We start from the raw sequence: 21022 nt of genomic DNA on the forward strand, positions 1-21022 counted from the left end.
CTTGCCTCTAAAATATGTTTCTGCTATATTTTTTCTTCGTTATTTAATTTTCCTTGTCTATCTTCATATTTATAGATTGTATGAGTACAGGAGCAAACTAACTCGCCATATCTGACGTTCATATTGAACACATACGTGATGTCAAATCATGCACAAACTAAACCCTACAAACTATTTTTTTTACATTACAACACTTGAATACAGCTTGTAAAAATAAGGAATTAGCCAGGACAAGCACAAGAACTGACATAAATTCCAAGCCAGACCCAGGTGCATCATTTGAGCGGGCAGTCGCTAAGTGGTATTAGGACCAAGAATTAAAATGTGCAAAAACAAGACTACAAATGACTGTGACCACTACACACTTTAATTTGATTACTGAAGGGTTATGTTATCAGAAGACAGTGGATAATGGGTTATTTTTTAGCTCTAATAATAATTCTGCCACTATTTTCAGATGAAGAAATAAATCTTTTACTCATCGTTGTTGATGTCAATCCCATCTGGTGGGGTCAGCAAGCTCTTGCACAGTCTGAAGTAAGTACATCCTACAAATAGTGTGTAGACATTTGGAGATTATTTGACTGCCTATTGTCATTTAGATGCCAGTGTCTTAAAATCTTCACATTGTAAAGTTATATACTGAAAGATAATTTTTTAAAAGTTTTTCTCAAGATAATTTGGGGGGCTTGGCAAACTGTCATCCAAGATGGCCGCTTGAAGTGGAGGCTCTGAACCCTTACATGTGATTCCAGTGAAATACCTTGACCATGCATGCAGTATCTCAGGTGGACTGTAACCTAGTTGGATTGTTATACTTTGAGATTCAAAATCTGAAATAGGACCTGCCGAGGGGAAGAAACCACATGGGGAAGCTGGGGTAAATGTGGTGGCCAAGCTGACCAACGCCTCAACGGCCAGTGGCGAGCCCCAGGCGGTGCCTGTGCCAGCGATAGAGACCGCTGGTTGCCTCTTCCACTTACCATGAGCATCTGCAAACACTGCATGTGTATTAAACAATACCATAAAGAGTTAGAAAGTTCCACAGCTCCCCTGGCAAAGAACATTGGAACTGGAAGCCTTGTGGATAGTGGCACATGATCAGCCACTGCCCCAGTGGACTGTGAGAATGGGGATGGAAGGGGTGAGAATAAACGTAGGCTGTCAGACACCATCTCATCAGATCAGGAGGTTATGGGAGACACGGTGGCGAGTACGAAACTGCCATTTAGTGAATGGTGAGCGGGCCTTCTGACAAACAATTACACTGTTATCACCACCCATTCCCCTCACAACTGAATTGGAAAAATTACTGATAATGTTTAGCTATTTGGAGAGCCGGGAAGCCTTTGTACCTGGAGATGATCATTGTGACAAAACAGATTATAAAGTAGTAAGATTGAGCCTGAACAGAGGACACTTGGCAGGTCTCGTCCTTCTGGGCCTCTCTGCGATATTCAATAAATTGATGTCGCGATCACATCAGTGATCGCGCAGACTACTTTCAAGCATTCCATCCTTGATAAATGCTATGTACCCTAATAGTTCCATTACACAATTGCACAGACTTTGTACAGCACACCCTGTCGGCCGCTCGCGCCATCACACATGTTGATACCAGCAAGACATTCAACGCCCCTCTTCATCGCAACTGAGGATCCACCCCTGACCTCCTTTTCCCCGCCACCGAAGCATCCCACCCAGCCCTATAATATGGGTCTCCTGTCGGACCTAGAGGTCCTTACTATAGCCCACTCCTGTGGTGCACACTGGGGCCATCTCTCTGCTATCCCTGGGCCTGACACACTTCTCAACTTGTTACACAAGGTGCTTGGACACACTGCCCTATGTCTTAACTAAGCCGCACCCTCATTTAACTATAGAGAGCACCTTTACAATATGACCAGTTTGGGCATTACATCTGTTGTGGTAGGCTCCACCTGTTGTTCCGCCCAGTTTTTTCACTTCCTTCCCTATAAACAACCAAGGCAAGCGGACTCTACATACGTGAAATGGTATAGGTAGCATACGCAGACGGGACAGCATCACGTGGCCCTCAAGAAATTACAACTCCCAGTGGGCCGGTGGGGACTGGGTGTTCATTCCTTTAGGCATATTATCAGTCTTGCGCTGGACTGGGGGGTGGGATGTATGGGTGAAACTAGCGACCCCAGAGGAGTTCACTTGACTGCTACAGAAGCACCCTCAGTAGGTCTCGCGGAACTCCCACTTGAAGAACATCCAATTCTTTATGTTGCATAAAGTGTACCTTACCTCGGCCCAGCTGAACCGATTTTACCCCGATGCGCAGACTCCCTGCCCCCACTGTCACGCCCCAGATGCTAACTTCAAACATATTCTGTGGTCCTGAGTAACAATGCACGGCTATTGGCATGCGATGCACACTACTATGCAAGAGATCACTGAGCTTACGGACATTCACATGTGGGAAGCATGTGTCTAAGGCATCTTCAGGTGCAGGAAGAGACACAAAGTGCGTACCCCCTTTGTAGCCATATAGTACTCCTCCTCGCCAAGCGCACACTCACACTCTACTGGCACCCCCTAACGCCCCCACCGGTGGAGGCGTGGCTAGGGGGCACTGCACAAGTTGGGCGAGGCTGAAGAAGAAACCCTCCGCTAAGAGGAGATCCAGCACCTTCGTAAGCGCCCCATTTCTTCCCAATAGGCTACCCTCCTCAACGATTTTCAGCAGTGAGTGACCAAAGATGAAATGCCCCATTTAAACACTTTCGCCTGCAATATTACCCCCTGAAACCACACAGCTAACACTCATGGCAATTTATCACACCCCTTGCTTCTGTCTGCACCCTTCCTTCCCCCTCCTATTTAGCCCTCCTGCCCTCCTGCCCTCCCCCCTCCACTTTATTTTGTGCCCCCACAGTTGACGTCCTGCAGGTTCGCGCCCCATCCTCAACTATGCCAGTACCCTTCATGATGCGACAACCCATACCCTATACTAATCTCAAAACAAAGATCGACCCATCACCATTGCCAGGACACCACCCCCATTACCCTCCCCACTTATATTGCTTCCCCTAAGTTACTGGCATAGTGGCAAAGCATGAACAGGCCTCTTTGGCCCATCAGGTTGCACTTTGTACCCCAACCAGTTAAGCACATGCTGCTTACGAACCTTGCAGCACTATGCAATGCTTATGTTCTTTCAATGCGATGCCATTTGTTGTAGTGCTGTGAATTGATTTGCCCTGATGCCACTGCTTTTTATGTTATAACACGAAATAAAAAGATGTTTAAAAGAAGGTCTGACCCATAAAGCGGTAGGTTGCAATAGTGCCCCTGCTCTCACAGCCTATATCACTAAACATACCCTCACACGTGAGGCTTTTGACTTCCTAGAGTAGAATATTATGTTTGTAGTGCTCAGTAAAGTCTGCTTTGTGGAACAGTTCATCAGCTGGATCTAGCTCTCACAGTACAGGTGAGACTAAGCAGTGCATTATAATTTCTTGGAAATCAAGGCAAGTTTACACCCTTCCCCATTGCTATATACCCTTACAGTGGTACCACTAGCATGCCCTCGAATGGAACATTATTATAACAAAGAATTAAGAATGGAAGTGGGATGCCTGATAATGTCCTTATAGGCTGATGACATATCTTCTGAGCTGTAACTTACATCTTTTACCCATGTGTTTTGTTTTGGTTTGGTTTGGAGTGGAATGGATGTATGTGGTTTCGAGTGGAATTATGTGGGTTGAATTAGAATTGTTAGTTGTAAATTGTGTGGGGTGGAATTGTGTGGTGTGTAGTGGAATTGTGTGGCGTGGTGAATAGACAGGGATGAGAGCTGCACAGAATAGATAGAAAGGAAGATAGAGAGGGATAAGTAGTCTGTGCACGAAGTGGTGAATGAACACCAGACAGAGGAGCAGAAAGAATGTTGGAGAAAGAGAGAAAGGTGGAGAAAGCAGGCCACAGCTGCAAAAATAGGATGCACCTGTGCATGTAGAAAACACCCCAAGAAGAGGAAGAGAGCATGTGTTGGAGGGAAGGAAATCTTGAAAAGGCACAGGAAAGAAACTGTCCTCAAAGACCTGAAGTGAACCAATGTGCGAGTTGCAGGAACAGTGGGTGAGAGAGGTGTGAGAGAGAGTACGAGAAAGCAAGTGCGGGACAAGTGGGAGGGGTACCCACAGGGGGGGTGAGGAAGGCGAGAGATGGACCAGTGCACAGCACAAGGAGGTACAGAAAGGTAGCATGTGTGAGCGGGTAGTTTAGAGAGAAGACGGGGAATGTGAGGCAGGGATGAGGGGGCAGTGGAATTGCGAGATGAGAGGGGCTACTGGGAGTGTCATGGAGGGATGAGAGGAACATTGGTTGTGTGGGGAAAAGATGACAGGGTTGGTGGAATTGCGATGTAGAGATGAGTTGTACTGGAGTTGCATGTTGTGAAATTGCGTGGTGTGGGATTGTGTTGTGTGGTGTGGAGTTGTGTAGTGGAAATATGCGGGATGGTGTGCTGTGGAATTATGTGGATAGTAATTAAATGGTATTAACTGTAGTGGAATTATGTAGAGTGAGATTGTATGTTATGGAGTTTAATTATGTGGAATGGTATCTGGAGTTGAATTGGGTTGTGGGGGACAAAATAGCACTGCAGTTGACGTACTATGCCATAATTGATCCTCAAATCACCAAGGTTATAAAACAGATATTTACGGGGAGAAAGGTATGGACTTCTAAGTTTTGGGAGTAAAACGTGTGGCAATGTTTCAACTTCATAACAGTACATTTGTTTTAAAAGTGCCAATCGAAATCATAAGCAACATTATCCACTACCGCAGATAAATAGTTAACTATGACATTGTAGGACGCCTCGCTGATGACAGTATGTTAAAAACTCGCTGGGGGGTGTGTGGCCTGAGCATCAAGATGTGGGTTGCACTCTGAGTGCTCTGGGCCCCTCCGTCATCCACTCTGCAATCCGCGGCCATCATCCCTCAATAAAACTGCCCTGGACCAGGTACCTGCCTTTGGTGTCACCCATGTTTGCCACCTAAAACGACCGCAGCGATCTCCTGAGCCGACGCGCCATCCACTCAAGATGGCGTGCAGGCCCCATAACAGAGAGCTCTATTATCGCTGGCCCTGCACAATAGATCCTGGCACCCTGGGCCACACAGCACTGAATAGGACCTTGCCTGTGGCAGACTACCTGACCGTACCCCTGAGCGACTGCTAAGCGGAGCCTACAGGACATTGCAGGTCGAGTGACTGTGTCCCTACGATTGGCCCGCGTGGGGAGGAGGCACGGCAGACCCTGAGGTGAGCTAGCAGGCGCTTGGTGGGGAACGTGAAAGCCAGCTCACCCTGCTTATCTCCTCTACATGTGGCGGGGTGGTGGGGCCGAGTGCTTGTGCAAGGCCTCCCAACCCCCCCACCTGGCGGTGCTTTTCCCGCCTGCCTGACTTAGCTGCCGGACGACAAAGAAGGCTGATTGCCTGTGGCCAGAAGATAATTGAGACTGCTGGAGCGGGAGACCGAGGAGGGCGCGGCTGGACCCTGAGAGCGCGAGGCGCGGCGCAGACATTGCTCTTTGTGCTGCCTGGGTCATCCATACTGGCACTGGCACGTTAGAGGGCATGAGGAAGACCCACCTGGACCTGAGGCCTGGCAGACACAGGCCATAAAAAGAAGTTAATAAGGAGGGGGGACTTTCCATTGGTGTCTTCTCCCGGCCCTGTGCGCCATTGGGGCCTTACCAGAAGCACGGGACTGAGCACCCCCCTCCCATTTTGAAAGGACCAAACTTTTGGGAGCGAAGAGCCAGGACAACAGACAGTACAGTACTGGCGCAGACTCCTGGCGGGGCACACACACAGCAGACTTTTGTTGCCATCACTACAGCAGTCCCAGACTTTGCCCGTTCGTCACAGATTGGAGGCCCCCGCTGAGATAGGAAAGACCTCCCCTCTGATCTGTTTATATACCTTTACTGACGCCATGACTACACATACCAACTTCCTGTCCTGTAACATTACCGGGCTCCTGGACAGGATCAATCGTACAGAGGGATTAACATTTGCCCAGCAACATCAATCTGATGTCTTGTTACTTCAGGAGACCCACCTCTTAGGCGACAATTGCCCCTTCCTGGCGTGCAGGTCATATGATAGGATATACACGCAGGCTTAACCTGAGGCTACAGAGTGGTAGGCATTCTCCTAAATCTTTCCTTTCCCCCAAATGTTAACCAAGTGGTGAAGATGTGGTTGATTCCTGACTCTCACTGGCATAGTTGAGGGGTGCACAATCAATTTTGTGAGCATTTACACTCTTCCGGCAGCTCTCCGCTCCCTCCTGGGTGACTTTCCAGAGATCTCCTAGACCTTCTCCAAGGTACAACAATAGTAGGGGGTGACTTTAACGTGGTCCCTAGCCCTGACTTGGACACCTCTGGCGTGCCATCTACATCACGACCCACTATGGCTCAATATCTCTTTGATTGGCTCGCCTCTCTGAGGCTCTGTGACGCCTGGCGGACTTGGCACCCAAGGCGTCAACAGTTTACACACACTTCAGCAGCACACCACACACAATCACAGATAGACCTGCTTTGTATGTCCGCCCCAGACTGCTATAACATTGTATCTGTGGAGATCCTGCCAAGTGGCATCTCCAACCATGCTCCCAAGGTCCTTCTCATTGGCCACCGCAATACAGGAATGTGGCCCATGTGGCAATTAAATGCATGGTATTTTCAAGATAAGGACTGTGTTCGGTTTTTATGTGAAAAATCCCAAGAATACTTTGCCATCAATGAAGGTACAGTCACTTTGATCAGCACCTTTTAGGCAGCCAACAAGGCGGTAATGAGAGGCCAGGCAAAATACTATGTACACTCCCAGGAGCGGGCCAAACTAGAACACATCTTCCAACCCGAGGCCCAAGCTTAGCGCCTCGAAAACACTTCGGCACTTATCCTGAGGCGATGACCACCTGTCAGCTTTCATTATTGAGAGAGGTGATATGCCTTCAGGCGGGCCTCCATAGTGCAAATCTATGGCTGGTGTGAAAAAATGGAAAATTTCTATACTGGCCAATCTCCCACCATCATGCCTCCAGAATTAATCCTGAAATAACCACGGAGGAGGGCGTGACCCTAGCCACTCTTCCAAAAGTGGCGAATGCCTTTGCCTGTTACTACCAACAGTTATATGCTCCCTCTCAAACGAGTGAAGCAGACTACTTGGCCGAATTCCTGAATGAGGTGCCCTTTTCCCAACTGTCCCCTACAGAGACTCCGATGCTGGGCGAACCTATCACACTGACCAAAATAGAATTGGCGGTCTCTGAGATAGCTGCCGGGAAGACCCCGGGGCCGGATGGCTTTCCAACTGAATACTACATAGAGCTCGGGAGACATTACTCGCAAACCTCTTGACCCTTTATGGAGAGGTAGATTGACTAGGTCTCTTCCTATCTGATATGGATATGGCCACTATAGTGGTCATCCCCAAAACTCATCTCCCCTCTTGGTCTTGTTCTGGTTGCTGGCTAATCTCCCTTATTAATAAAGATGTTGGCGGCCTGACTCAAACGAGTGCTCCACACCTTAGTCCATCCCGATCAGTGTGGCTTCATGCCCACCTGTGGAACTAGGTACTGAATCTGCTGCCTCCAGGTGGCCCTGGCTCACGCCGACGACTGCCCTCTGACCTAGCGCTGCTGTTTATCGCTTTCAAGAAGGAGTTCGACACAGTGGCTGGGGATACCTGGGGCTGATATTATGACGGGCTGGCATGTGGTCGCTTTTCCGTAGAGTGGTTCAAGCATTATACAATAATCCTACAGCCCAGGCCCAGATCAACGACACACTTTCGCGGTCATTCCCCATTCGATGAGGCACCGGGCAGGGTTGTCCCTCCCTCCTCTTCACCTTGGCGATTGAGTCACTGGCACGGGTGCTGAGAGGGGACCCCTTGTTGAGTGTGTGGTGGTGGGAGGAGGGACACGAGGATCATGTAGCTCTCTATGCTGATGACAAACGTCTCTACCTGAGCAACCCAGCTGTTAGTGGCCACAGATGTCTTCACCTGCTTCCCTGCTTTGCGACCAGCTCGGGTTTCCGCATGAAACCATCTAAATCAATTCTTGTGCCCTTGACACTATCCCGTGACTGCTTTGATTGGCAGGGAGAAATACCCCTTCGTCGACTGAGCATCAAGTATTTGGGTATCTGGGTGTCCCTTCTTCCCGACCTCACATGGTCTTTGAACCTTTGGCCTCTGATGCAGAAAGCAAACACAGATTTAATTTGATGGTGGACTCTCCCACTCAATGTTTTGGGACACATAGCACTATATAAAATGATGGTTTTGCCACACTTTCTCTGTGTTTTCCAGGACATTCCCATCCCTCTGCACTGAGCCTGGTTCTTCGCCTTCGACAAATCAGCATCAGTATTCCTTTGGCATGGAGCCCCACACGGCATAGCACTACACTGTTGCCTACGAGGCACTTATGACGGAAGGCTAGGCATGTCTAATCCCTTTTTTATATTACTTGGCATCCCAACTCATTGTCATACACGACTGGTTTAATGGGGGATGGTCGGACCTGGCAAATTGACTTGAGCTTGCTTTACTGTCGTTCCCCCCCCCCCCACACACACATCCTAGATCTCCTGTATGGCTGCCCCCTTCCCAACAATATGGTACTGGTGACAAGGATGGTCTTCCTAGCCTGGAGAGTGGCTTTGAGATGCGTGCATAGGGCCTACAGCCTCACACAACTTACACCACTCTGGCATGGTACATGGGTACATGAATTGTCGAACTTGCAAGGGTTTGACAAATAGGATTTTTTGGACATATCCCACCTCGGTGATATGTGAACTGGTTCATATATGCGATTCTTTCAAGACCTCTATACAGACTATCAACTTTCGCACACCCATTTCTATAGATACCTGCAACCCCGCCACACCCTCCTCAAGCATCTTACATACGTAGACTCCCTGCCAGAATACAGCCTGTCCGAAGCCAAACTTCTGCTGGGTGCATTAGGGAATAGTGGGGTCTCCCAAATATATAAGACGCTAGTTATTAACACATCAGGGGACTTGACCACTATTAGGACCAGATGAGAACAATGGATGGGCCCGTTAGAGGAAAACAATTGGCATGATGCCCCGATGGCCCCCCAGTCTTACCACCATGTCCCCCCAGTCTTACCACCATGTCCCCCCACCTGCGATTAATACAAATATATTATCTGTAAGGCTCGTACCTCTCTCCAACCAGGCTACATCGCAAAGGGCTCCTACCAAACCCTGCATGTCCAAGATGTGCAGCAACTCCCGCTGACTTCTATCTCATGACCTGGGTCTGCCCCCGAATCCAAAGGTACTGGGTGGCGATAATGACTTAACTGAATGAGATCTTAGGGCAGGAGGTCCCACAGTCCCCCTTATTGATCCTCTTAGTTGTGCTGGTGGGAGTGGGGAAAACCCAAACTGAGCTTACCTCCTGGTGGTGGCCAAAAGGGACATTGCAAGTAACTGGAAATCACCTGCTCTCCCTGCCCTCTCGAAGTGGTGCCAGGGAGTTGACTGGTGCGTGAGACAAGAACAACCGGTTTAAGAAGTCCTGGGGTGCCCCCTTAAACACAAACGGGTATAGGCAAGGTGGTTGGGCCAGATCCCTTGAATATCCATCGCTCTGACTTGAATGAATGTACAACATTCTGATATGATCGATCAGAGTTCGTGCCACACTTGCTTGCTATGTTGTTGTGGCCCTGGCGATTGTCTGCACGAATAATGTTACTTTCAATAAACTGAATAAAACTTGTTTATAAAAAAAAAAACTTGCCCAAAGACCAACAGTTTGATAGTGCTTGACACCACTTTTTGCTAACTGCAACTCACTGCCTCCAAATAGACAAACTTATAAACCAACTTTTGCAAGACAGCTAACAAAATAATGCAGCAGAAGTGCTGCCATTCTATTAACTAGATAGGCGTGAGAGCCGTACAGAATAGATATGAGGATTTGTAGTCCCCAATATATACTGATGTGAAGATATGGTGATGTGAAGAAACACCAATATTAAGGTATGCCGATGTGAAGACAAGCTGAGGTCAAAATAAGCCAATGTTATCCTTCTGAGGGCAATAAAAGGAAGCACTATTTGTAAGTTGCTAATATCATACATTTGAATTGCTACCAAGCTCTAGGACTGACTGCAAGGTCTGCACAAAAGCCTATTAACGTAACCTACGACTGTCATCTAGGCACTAAAAAGTTGTCTGCCTCCCACCACTAGAAAGCACGATTCCTACACACACGTGACTAAGACAGTCCGTGGCGCCTGCATCCTGCCTCAGGCTCCTTCTCTATTAGCACGTTCTGCGCACGGCTCGCAAGCTCCTCCCCCAACAGCTGCATCCCGGCCTCTCATCCATCCCAAGTCAATAAAAGGTGCTCCATTTAGGTTGCTGATAGCAGTCATTTCAAGCGCTATCAAACCCTAGAACCGATAGTGAAGGTGGCATAATTTGTCTACACACATTGAGAAAACCCCGTGGTTGCTGCACCTTCTTTCAGACTTCTTCTCCAGCAGGGCTCACAAGCTCTTTCTCAGCTGGCCAGAAGGACAAACCTGCCATTTCATCCTTCTTGGGACGATCCTAAATGAGTTCCATTTAGGTTGTTAAAGACACTTGTCTGAATCTCTACCAAGCCCCTGGGCTTGACAGTGAGGTCTGCGCAGGAGGAGTATGGTGTGATTTATTTTAGAGTTTAAAGGTTGCTTGAAAATGTCGAATCCTGCATGAATTCCCTCCGCTCTCATTTATTATTTCTGTAATTTCAGTTCTGTTGTGGCCACTGGCTCTTGGATTTACCTTACAATCCGGAAAAGAAGCAACAGGGCGTGTAGCTAAGAAAGGGCCTATGAAAGCATAGTGTATCTGTTGCATAAATATGTGAATTGTAAAAGGGGATAGGGCCCAACCTTGTGTCTCATCCTGCCAAGGCTGATAAAAGGAGCTCCCTTTAGGTTGCTATTCTAAGTAGTGCAAGCAACGAGAGGGGGAGAGGGGTGGGTAGGCAGTCCCAGCTGCAACAACATAGAATGGGCAAGCAGTAAGAAACACATGGGCAAGCTACATCAACAGTGGGTTCAAACAGCAAACATGACAGTGGCAAGCAGCAACAAAGAAGGAGGCAACGGGCAAAAAACACTGGTGCAAGCGGCAATTGCAACAAACTTGGAGGCCAGTGGCCAGGGCGATGAGAATATTTTTGTTACAATATACACATTAAGCAATGAAAATAAACACACCAAGAGCGAGTAGAAAAGCAATGTTGTCTCTCACCGGCAAACAAAAAAACACAACATGCTTTTGCATGTGTTCATGGCCAAAGTGGGTATAGGGTTAACAAAACTAGTCGGGGGAGAAGGGAGGAACTATAAGATGGGAGGTGGGTGAGGTTGTTTGTGGGGAGAGATGTAGAAGAAAGAGCGTGTGGCGTAACAGCAAGAGCTGCTGACTTTGAAACTGGGGAACCGTGCGGTAGTCTCGGCGTCCGCCCAATACCCTGTGGATCTGGACACATTACTTAATCTCTCTAATGTAACTGGTGCTCATGTAAAGCGTTCCAATAGCTTTGGATCGATTTCGCGCTATATGAAACAGCTAAAAAAGAAACACGCTATATTTCCAGCACTCATCATTTATTTGATTAGGAAGAGATCGGTGTGAGCGGTTAAGGCTGGTCACTGTTGTTACATGTCATGTCATGCCATGATGTAATCCGGGTCATGTGCTTACCCCTGACATAAAACACACACGTTAAGCCAGAACGTTAACTATGCAGAAGTAACATTTTCTTCCATGCATGCATTCACTGCAGAACTTCCCTTGACACACAAAACTCGCTATTGTTTATGGTGCAGGTGAAACACCTCCTATTGTACATTCAGGGCGACTGCATGTGCTTGGTGCTCTGAAAGGCCTGAGGGCGCTGTACTCTGACATCGCCACTAGGAGTCCTGTAAAGGATACAGAGAATTAACAGCACCTTGATGGCCAATTCCACTCTTGTACTGCAAACTACAAATATGTGATCTGAAAAATGTAATATAGGTTTTTGGCTGTCTCCTCAACACACAGCAGTCTTTTTGTATAACATCCCTGTAACCCACTCTGGCATATGTCAACTCATTCAGCCTGACTCTTATTTGCAGCATCATTAAACTTACCTGCAACATTTCTTACCTTCAAGCTGTAAGCTATGAGCCTGGAGAACAGGGAGATCTACAGGAAACGGGCCAACATCACGTCCTTTGTGGCAAACTAAAGCTAAGATGGCTGAAAGTCAGTGTCAGGGCACAGAAAGGATCCACAGACAAGAGGGCGTCACCTTGCCAGCACCACAGCGCTTCGATGCGTTAGACCTGCGATGCTTCTTTGGTAGTCAGTTAATGGCCTGAACCTCGAAGATTTTGCTGTGAGTTGCTCTGGTAGTGCTCCTGGCTAAGTTGTGAACTTTAGGCGTAAACCAAGACTATTCTTGGAATACAGTAGCTAACCAGGAGTACGTCTGACTTGCATTTATCAGTCGGACCCCCAGTCTGCTATACAGGTGAAAGAAATACCATGTCTCACCAAGTTGTAGCAGAGCATCCATGTTTTAATCATTCCAATAAAGCATTGTTATTTTGAATGATTGCAGTGCCTGGAAGGAGGGGCTCCCCGGAGCTGTTAGGTACTGACCCTCGCCAATATAACGTTATCTTTATAGGAACCACTTCCTTCGGAGAGGCAAGTGGGCTGCCGCGTTCCTTAAACAACCTTGTACGATGAGTTTTATTGCCCAAGATAAACATCTCCACCTCAGCAAGGTGCACTAAGAGCCTTTAAAAAGTCAAAGGCACTGTCCTTACCGATATGGAAAAGCCACCCAGGAAATTGTGCATCCCTTTCCCTCAATAAAACGAAATTTGAGGCATATCAGTTTGAAGGTAAAAAAAGAAACTGCAAAGTAAAGACAATCGCGACAAAGGGGGAAAGGGACTAAACACAAGGAAGCAATTACGCCTACTGCAAAAAAAAAAGAAACATCTTACGCAGCACACAACGAACTGTTACAGCTGGCTATTCCTGGAGAATAGCTAATGTGGGCTATGAGTGCTTGATATGGGCAAACAGGGAACAAACAGGGTGAGTGAGGAAAGCCTTCACACAGAGACAAACTGGACACTGGAGGAAGGCAAGCACTGTAACCAGAGCAACATGGGTCTGTTAGAAGATAAAACTGGCTCATCCCTAGGAAAAGCTATATGCGAGAACCAAGGGCCAGATGTAGGTAAGTATGATTTTGCGACTTGCAATTTGCGAGTCACAGCGACTCGCAAATTGCAACTCGCAAAACCAAATGCAGAAAGGTGTCTCAGACACCTTCTGCAACTCGCTATGGGGTCGCAAAGACCCACCTCATGAATATTAATGAGGTGGGTCGCAGTTTGCGACCCCAAAGCGAGTCCATGCACTCACAGGGATGGTGGCCTGTTGGAGACAGCAGACCTCCATGTCTGTCACTGCTTTTTTTAATAAAGCAGTTTTTTTTCTTCTTTTTGCAGCCCGTTTTCCTTAAAGGAAAACGAGCTGCAAAAAGAAAAAACTTCCGAAACCATTTGGTTTCGTTTTTTTCAGAGTAGGACCACTGCCTGCTCTGAAAAAACATTTTTGTCGACATTCACAAAGGGGAAGGGGTCCCATGGGGACCCCTTCCCTTTTGCAAATGCGTTACCACCCACTTCAATTGGATGGTAACTGCGAGTTGGTTTGCGACCGCATTCGCGGTAACAAAGCAACTCAGCATGGCGATGTGGTCGCAAATAGGAAGAGAACACCCCTTCCTATTTGCGAGTCGCAGCCTCAAATTGCGAGTCGGTACCGACTCGCAATTTGAGGTTGTGCATCGCGTTAGGCCTTTTGCACGTCGCAAACTGCGTTTTTCACAGTTTGCGACGTGCAAAAGGCTTTCTACATCTGGCCCCAAGTTCGAGCTATTTAGCGAGAGGAGGGAAGTCTTGCAACTTAAAGAAGTCTGCAAGACGTGTGCCGGTAAACAAAGCAGCTCATGCCCTGCGCCACTTATGCATTGTGTGTCCGTAGAAATGTGAGCATTTCTGAACACCCAAGGAGGAGGGTTTTTAGGATATCGTAACTATCGTGTGAACACAGCCCTAGACTACCTAACAAGTTGCTGTCTTACTGGCACAGTCTATGTTCCTGCAAGGGACTGTGTGGTGGCGTCTGTTGTCATCTGCTCTGGATGGCTCTGTGCTGGGGTTTAGAGGGTTAAAGCGTGCTATGGTACCGAAGTTTGGCCAGAGCACGCCATACTGAAAGATAAGGGGGCCGTAAAGCGTGCGCAGTTGGCAAACAATAACACATGCAGGAGCCAACTAAAACAAGAAAAATGTGCAAGGCGTTAAGTGCAAAAATATACAATAGGCCAGATTACGTAATTTGCAGAGGTAACGAGCTATTTTTGCATTAGCGTTTGCCCCAAAACACCAATGCAAAAACTACATTTGTAAGGAATGATGAGTGTAAAAGTTGGCTTAATACTGTTTACCAGGAATTAGAAAACACTGAGTCCTCTCGAAGTGTTCTTTTAAGACGTTTTGGGATGAAATGGCGCACGCAGTTCACCCATCTCCTCCTCATGGCTGGGCCTCCGAGCGAGAGTTCCCGGAACACTTCACAAGGGCAGCGATGTCGATAGAGGACTGCGAGGGAACTTTAGCACCAATGGGCTGTAAAATAAAACAAGTAGTGGCGGAAGGGGTGAGGGACAGGATGGGAGCACCAGGCACAAGGTGGGGGTGGAGGGGGCATGCAGCAACATGGGATGAGGTGGGAGGTAGGAATGCTATATTAAAATGCAAGCAGCCACAGGCACCTAAGCTGAGCACAGGCAAACAGTAAGACGAGCTGGAAAACAAGAAAAAAATAGTCTCCTAAAGAACAGATAACAAACCAAAGCGTAATCATACAGTACTTGATCCCTGCTCCCTGAAAGAAAGGAAAGAGAAAAAAGGAGGGACAAAGAGGCAGGACTGACCACTAGCAAGCAAGGATTTTTAAAGGACACTGAAACAAACAAATGAAATGGCTTGAAGCCCACAGGAGTATATACAAGAGGTGTTGAATGCTCGACCTAAAAATGGAATGTGAAAGTCACTACTAACCAAGACTACCACACAAGGACCCCTAGGACTGAGGAAGCACTAAAACACCAAAGGTAAGTAGCTAGGATTCCACAGGCGCCCATGTGCAGAGTAGCAATCACAAGTCAGTGTCTATAGGATAATATTGAGAAGTCGCACTTAGATTTTTGTGTGTTCTATGACCCTTCTCACAGGACCCTGACAAAACCTGTTAGGGCAAGGGGGGTTCAAGAGTGCCCCCACCCATGTATACCCAGAGAAGTGGAGTATCTACACCAGGAAGCCCAGGTGCATATGGGTGAAATTGTGTCAGAACCTCCCGTTGAAGTCAATGGGGACCTTAATTGTCCAGCAGCTGTCGTGACCTGTGGACCAGGTCGATGGCGCCCAGGCGTAGATTCCAAACAAAGCGGACCTAAGGAAAGAGGGGACAGAGTCCAGACTACTCAGAAATGCCCAGGGGTTGCAGGAGGGCAATGCCCACCCTTCTTGGAGATGCTTCCCTGAGGGACGGTTGTTGTGGAAGTGCAGCTGTGGTGTCCAGACGATGCAGGAAGATCCCAGGAGTCATCCGCAAGCAGTCCCACACCAGTCGTCGAATTGCAGAGTGGTCAGCAGGACCACCAATAATCCTTGGCAAATGCAAGAAAATGTTGCACAAAGTGTTACAGGATTTGGGGACCAGCAAGGTCCAAGGGACTCAGCCTTTGCAGGTAAGTCAAGCCAGCCCTCAACAAGCAGGCGAGCCGGCAGAAATCATTGGCGACCCCAGGAGGACCGGCTTGCAGCTGGCACAGGGAGTCGCAGAGAGGCCTCAGCAGCACAACAAAGAAGGATGCCCATGTCGCAGAGGTTGCAGGGAGCTTGTCATTCCTGGAGTGGTGTGATGCTGGATGCCGAGGTTTCTTGGAGCTAGGAGGTCTTTGGACTGAAGAGCCAACAAGCCTTGGCAGCAGCAAACAGATGCGGTGCACAGGGGTTCTGGAGAAGCAGCTCCAACGAGGGACCATCGACTTCTCAGTTGTAAAGAAGATAGGTCCGACCTCTGGAGAGCCACAGACCCACCACGTGTATTGTAGAGCCTTGAAGAGTCTGTGGGGTAGCAGGATCCACACACTGGTCATCGACATTGAGGTGCCTGCGGATGCAGGGGAGTGAATCCTTTTTGCTGTCTGTCCTAAGGGCAGACAGAGTCCTTGTGACTCTGGAGGATGCACGGCCATGAAGGTTGCAGAGTCCTTGCAGTGCACGGGGACAAAGTTGCATTAGGAGCCCTCCTACCAGTTGCAGTCTTATCTTTGTACCCAGCGAAGTCCAGCAGCGGTTGCAGTATCCAGGTTGCAGAAGAGTTTTGCAGAAGAGACTTGCAGGCAGCTCCTGCTCTTGCTGTCGAATCTATGGACCCATCCTCAGGGGAGCCCTTAATTAACCCAGGAAGGGGGTTGGACATCTCCTGCAGTGACCCACCTATCAGGGAGGGTCAGGGACATTAATCTGGTGGACAGACCAGTCAGATGCTCCCAGGGTCCTCTGCTCATCTTATTTCCAAGATGGCAGAATCAAGTGGCCACCTGGAAGATCTCTGGGCACCTCCCTAGGGGATGAACTGGATAAGGAGCTGGATATGGGGGTAGTCACTCCCCTGTCCTTTGTGTGCTTTCGTGCCAGAGCGGGAGCCAGGGGCTCCTGCACTGGAGTGAACTGGTTTATGCAAGGAGGGCACCAAATGTGCCCTTCAAAGCAGTGTAGTGGTGCTCGGGGAGCATCCCACCCTAGCCCAGAGATGCCTATTTCTAAAGGAGAGGTGCTAATACCTCTTTGCTACAGGAAATTCTTTGTTCTGCCTTCCCCTGTCCGAGTTAAGCTCAACAGCAAGAGGGCAGAACAGTGTCTGGGGTTGGCGGCAACACTGGCTTGCACGCAGACCCTGCAAGGCTGCACAGGCAGATATGTGCTCTAAGGAGCCCCCACAGTACATGGTATCATGCAGCTAACACCGGAATCGGTGTAGTTGCATGATTCCAACATGATTGATACCAAACATGACTAGGTTCAGTGAAGTCATTATGTATTTGTATATCTTGTGATGACCAGTGTCAACTACATTCCTTAAGGTGGCTTTCCTGCACTTACAAAGCCCAGAAAATGGGGTCTGTGGTTTTCAGGGGTGCCTCTGCCCATGCAGGGCACCCTCACACTTAGAACCAATTCACGCTGCCCTTGGGCTGAAGGGCTTACCCGAGGGGCGACTTATAGGGTCAGAGTGCAGTGACCATGATATAAGAGGAGCCTTATATCTGGGGTGAAAGGTGCATGCACCATTTAGTACAGGCTGCAATGGAAGGCGTGTAGTCACAGTTTGCATGGGTTCCCATGGGTGGCATAATACATGCTGCAGCCCATTGGGGGTCCCCTGGTATACCAGTGCCCTGGGTACCTAAGTACCATATACTATGGACATAAAGGGGTACACCTGTATGCCAATAATGGGGTGCAAAAGCTGCCTACCAACTAAATATAGGGGAGAGAACACTCGCACTGGGATCCTGGTTAGCTGGATCCCTGTGCACTACAGTCAAAACACACTGACACCAGACAAAAAGTGGGGGTAACTGTATCGGAAAGATCCTACTTTCCTACAATCACAATGAAAGTATGACACTTCACTGTTTCAGGACAGGACACAGGGCTCGAAAAATCTACTCGACCACTCAAGTGGATAAAGAACAGGTGTTCTGTTGACTCAGAAACTGAATTAGCAATTAAGATGTCTTTAAATCTTATTCTTGTCATATTTGCTCTGTGTTCAGAGACAGTAGTCAAAAGTCAGTTTGTCTTCTTGCAATGTAAATACTTTTCCTTGTGACTGCAGAGTTCTAGGATTTTGTAAGGTGAACTGTCTGACCTATGTTAAATGAAAGGATTTTGGTATCAGGTTTTTCCTAACGCACAACATTTGTATTACTAAGTCAACTTTACAGACATTTCAAAATATATTTCAGTAGCTGTGAAAGACCATTTTTTCTACTTCTGTGTGATGATTGTTTTTTTAATAGAATGAAAAAAAGTCAGAACACTTTACTTGGTAATGTGCAAATGATAAATGTTTTCTGAAACCCAAATTTCACAGATTATTGTTGATACACTATATAGTTTTATCAGTAAAGCTGGAAGTTAGTGAGAACGTTTTTGGACATTTCTTGGAAAGTTACTGTCTGTAAATGACAGTGCGCTACCACATCATGCTTTAGTGATATATTTATTAAAAGTGAGTGTTTAAACATAAACTGAGAAACACTCCTGCTCTGATGGCAAAGATATTAGTAAACTAAGAGGCAAGCCATGCATGGATCATGTATACCTTATATGTAGGCTAGATTTATTATACATGGAGCAAACGTTTAGTGTATTTAATCGAACAAAAGAGGATTTTTTTTACACCAGAAATGCTGAACTCACATATTTGAAGGCAACTGTAAAATACAATATTTGCCTAGGATCCCACAATTTGAGACCCGTTTCTGGGTCAAGTACATTACAGTTAGGTCGAGTAGATTATTCAAGCTACTCGACCTGCCGGTCTAGTAACATTTTTATGATTTTTCGAGGCCTGTGACAAGAGGGTTAGATTTGGGTGCTAAGAGTGGTATGTAAAAGTTATGCTGGATTGGAAGCATGGGCCAAAACCCTAGATCACCTGTCTGTGGAAATTGATTGGTCATATCTGGTATAACATATAATTGCAACTCAAAATGTGTTCTAGAACTATTGTTTCTTCAAATTGATTACTGCTGTCTCATGGACACGAGCTATATCAAATTAAAATCAGCAGAACTATATGCGTAATCCTAAAGTCGACCGAGGGGACACAGACATCGAACAAAAACAACATTTAAATAACTAAAATTGGAGAGTATTACATTTCAGGATGTTTACCCCTGAGCTGAGTGGTCCAATAAAACGCCAGCTGCTTTGTGCACTTAGATAGCAAATTAGAGAATGTACATTTATTTCTTCACTTATCCCTGTTAAAATGTTTTGACTACTTTTTTTATGAACTGAAGTTTATTGATTCTGAAGCAAACAACAACCCTTAATATGTCCACAGGTCCAAAAATACAGTAAAACAAGGGCATAATAAGTACATCCCTGCATCCCACCCGAACATATCCTTCACTGTAATCCACAGTACTCCAACCATTTTTGCCATAACTTTGCACGCTTTTTGGGACATCCCCTGGCGTCGTATATTGCCTTCTCCTGCGTTGTGCACCAGTCCATCGCCTGCTTCCAGGACCTCAATGATCCTGCCCCAGTACTCGCAATCAAAAGGCAGTCCCACTCCAGTACTCGCAATCACAGGACAATCCCACTCCAGTACTCGCAATCAAAGGACAGTCCCACCCCAGTACTCGCAATCACAGGACAATCCCATTCCAGTATTTGCAATCAAAGGACAGTCCATACCATTTGATAGAAAAGAGCAGGGGTCTCCGAGCAGCGCCAAGATGCCTGTGACTTAAGAACGTCCCGCTCGCCAAAGTCACTCAGGCATTTTGTTTCATCACATTTATTTTCACTTACATTTGATAAATGTATAGAATGTTTTAGATTATGAATGTGGAATACCGTCAAAGTGTACCAAGACAGCCACTTCATTATTTTAACTTAATGCAGACCGTTTCATCTCACTTTTCACACTCCAAATTCATCCTTTTCCATGTTTCTACAGTTTACTTTGTCAAAATGCATCGATGCCGTGATGGTGATGGGAAATTCTCATTTATTTATGAGCCGCAACAGCAAACTTGCTATAATCGCCAGCCACACAAATGAAAGGTATGATTAAAACAACACTATACCCTTGTATTAAACTATTTTTCAAAAAGCAGTACTTAGAATTGAATTGAGAAGGGCCCCATATAATGCACAGTCTACTTTGTGGGGAACACAAAGTCTTGTAAATTGACTATTTCTTGAGAATTTCGTGATCACTCTCTGGTCTTCCTAAACAAAAACATTTTATACCTCCCATCGAACAGCAGTATACGATGCATAATATACGTGGCCTTGTGTGATATTCAGACTAGGAATTATCTATTTATTTCACCAATGTCTCTGTGTAATTTGGTAATGGTTTATTTTATCTCAATAGAATGACCAGTTATTTTGGTGTTCTGCCAACTTGTGTTTTCTCTTTATTTTTGTATTTCTACTTAAGCATAGGCATACCTTTTTAATCTGTGTCTTTTTTTTATTACGTTTTAAAGGCTATGTAATGCATATATTACTTCTTTACTTACGTCCTTCATTTATTTTGTATTCATTAACTCCCACCCCACCCCCAACAGCCTGTTTTGCATGAAAGAGCCCAGATTTATTCCTGTAGTCTTTGCTAAAAAAAAAAAAGGTACCTCGGGAGAGCAAGCTAATTTATCCTTAACACGCTATTAGTCCTTCTACATAAGGTTCTACTTTACACATAATCCACATTTTATGTGCTAAGTGCTCATCTACAGATAATGTAACAATATTAATCGAACTGGGACTTATAGCAAATTTCAGTTCATTGTACGTCCATTTTCACCTGTTTGTCTTTTTGTCTTGTCTGAGAGTGTATATTAATTTTTTAATAGCAAAAATTTGCCACAGTTTGTAGAAGCACTGTGAAAAGTTTGAAGTTTCACTCTTTGTCGAGTGTATTGCAGTTATTACTTTTGTGGCCCTCCAATTGCAAGAAAGCTGCTGTATATGGGAAATTAATGTTCTCAGTCTCTCCTCAGTGTCC

General features: G+C 46.6%; 1 protein-coding gene across 2 annotated transcripts in view; it reads left to right on the forward strand.

Annotated features, from left to right (window-relative positions):
* Positions 1–21022, forward strand: part of GTF2H3 (general transcription factor IIH subunit 3) — a 55954-nt gene that overhangs the window by 6312 nt on the left and 28620 nt on the right. For both annotated transcript variants that reach the window (XM_069215009.1, XM_069215010.1), the window contains exons 2-3: positions 458–537; positions 19967–20073. In XM_069215009.1, the coding sequence (XP_069071110.1) occupies positions 458–537; positions 19967–20073 (187 nt within the window). The remainder of the gene's footprint in view (positions 1–457; positions 538–19966; positions 20074–21022) is intronic.

This window comes from Pleurodeles waltl, chromosome 11 (assembly GCF_031143425.1).
Source record: "Pleurodeles waltl isolate 20211129_DDA chromosome 11, aPleWal1.hap1.20221129, whole genome shotgun sequence".
In the NCBI taxonomy this organism is placed as follows: Eukaryota; Metazoa; Chordata; class Amphibia; order Caudata; family Salamandridae; genus Pleurodeles; species Pleurodeles waltl.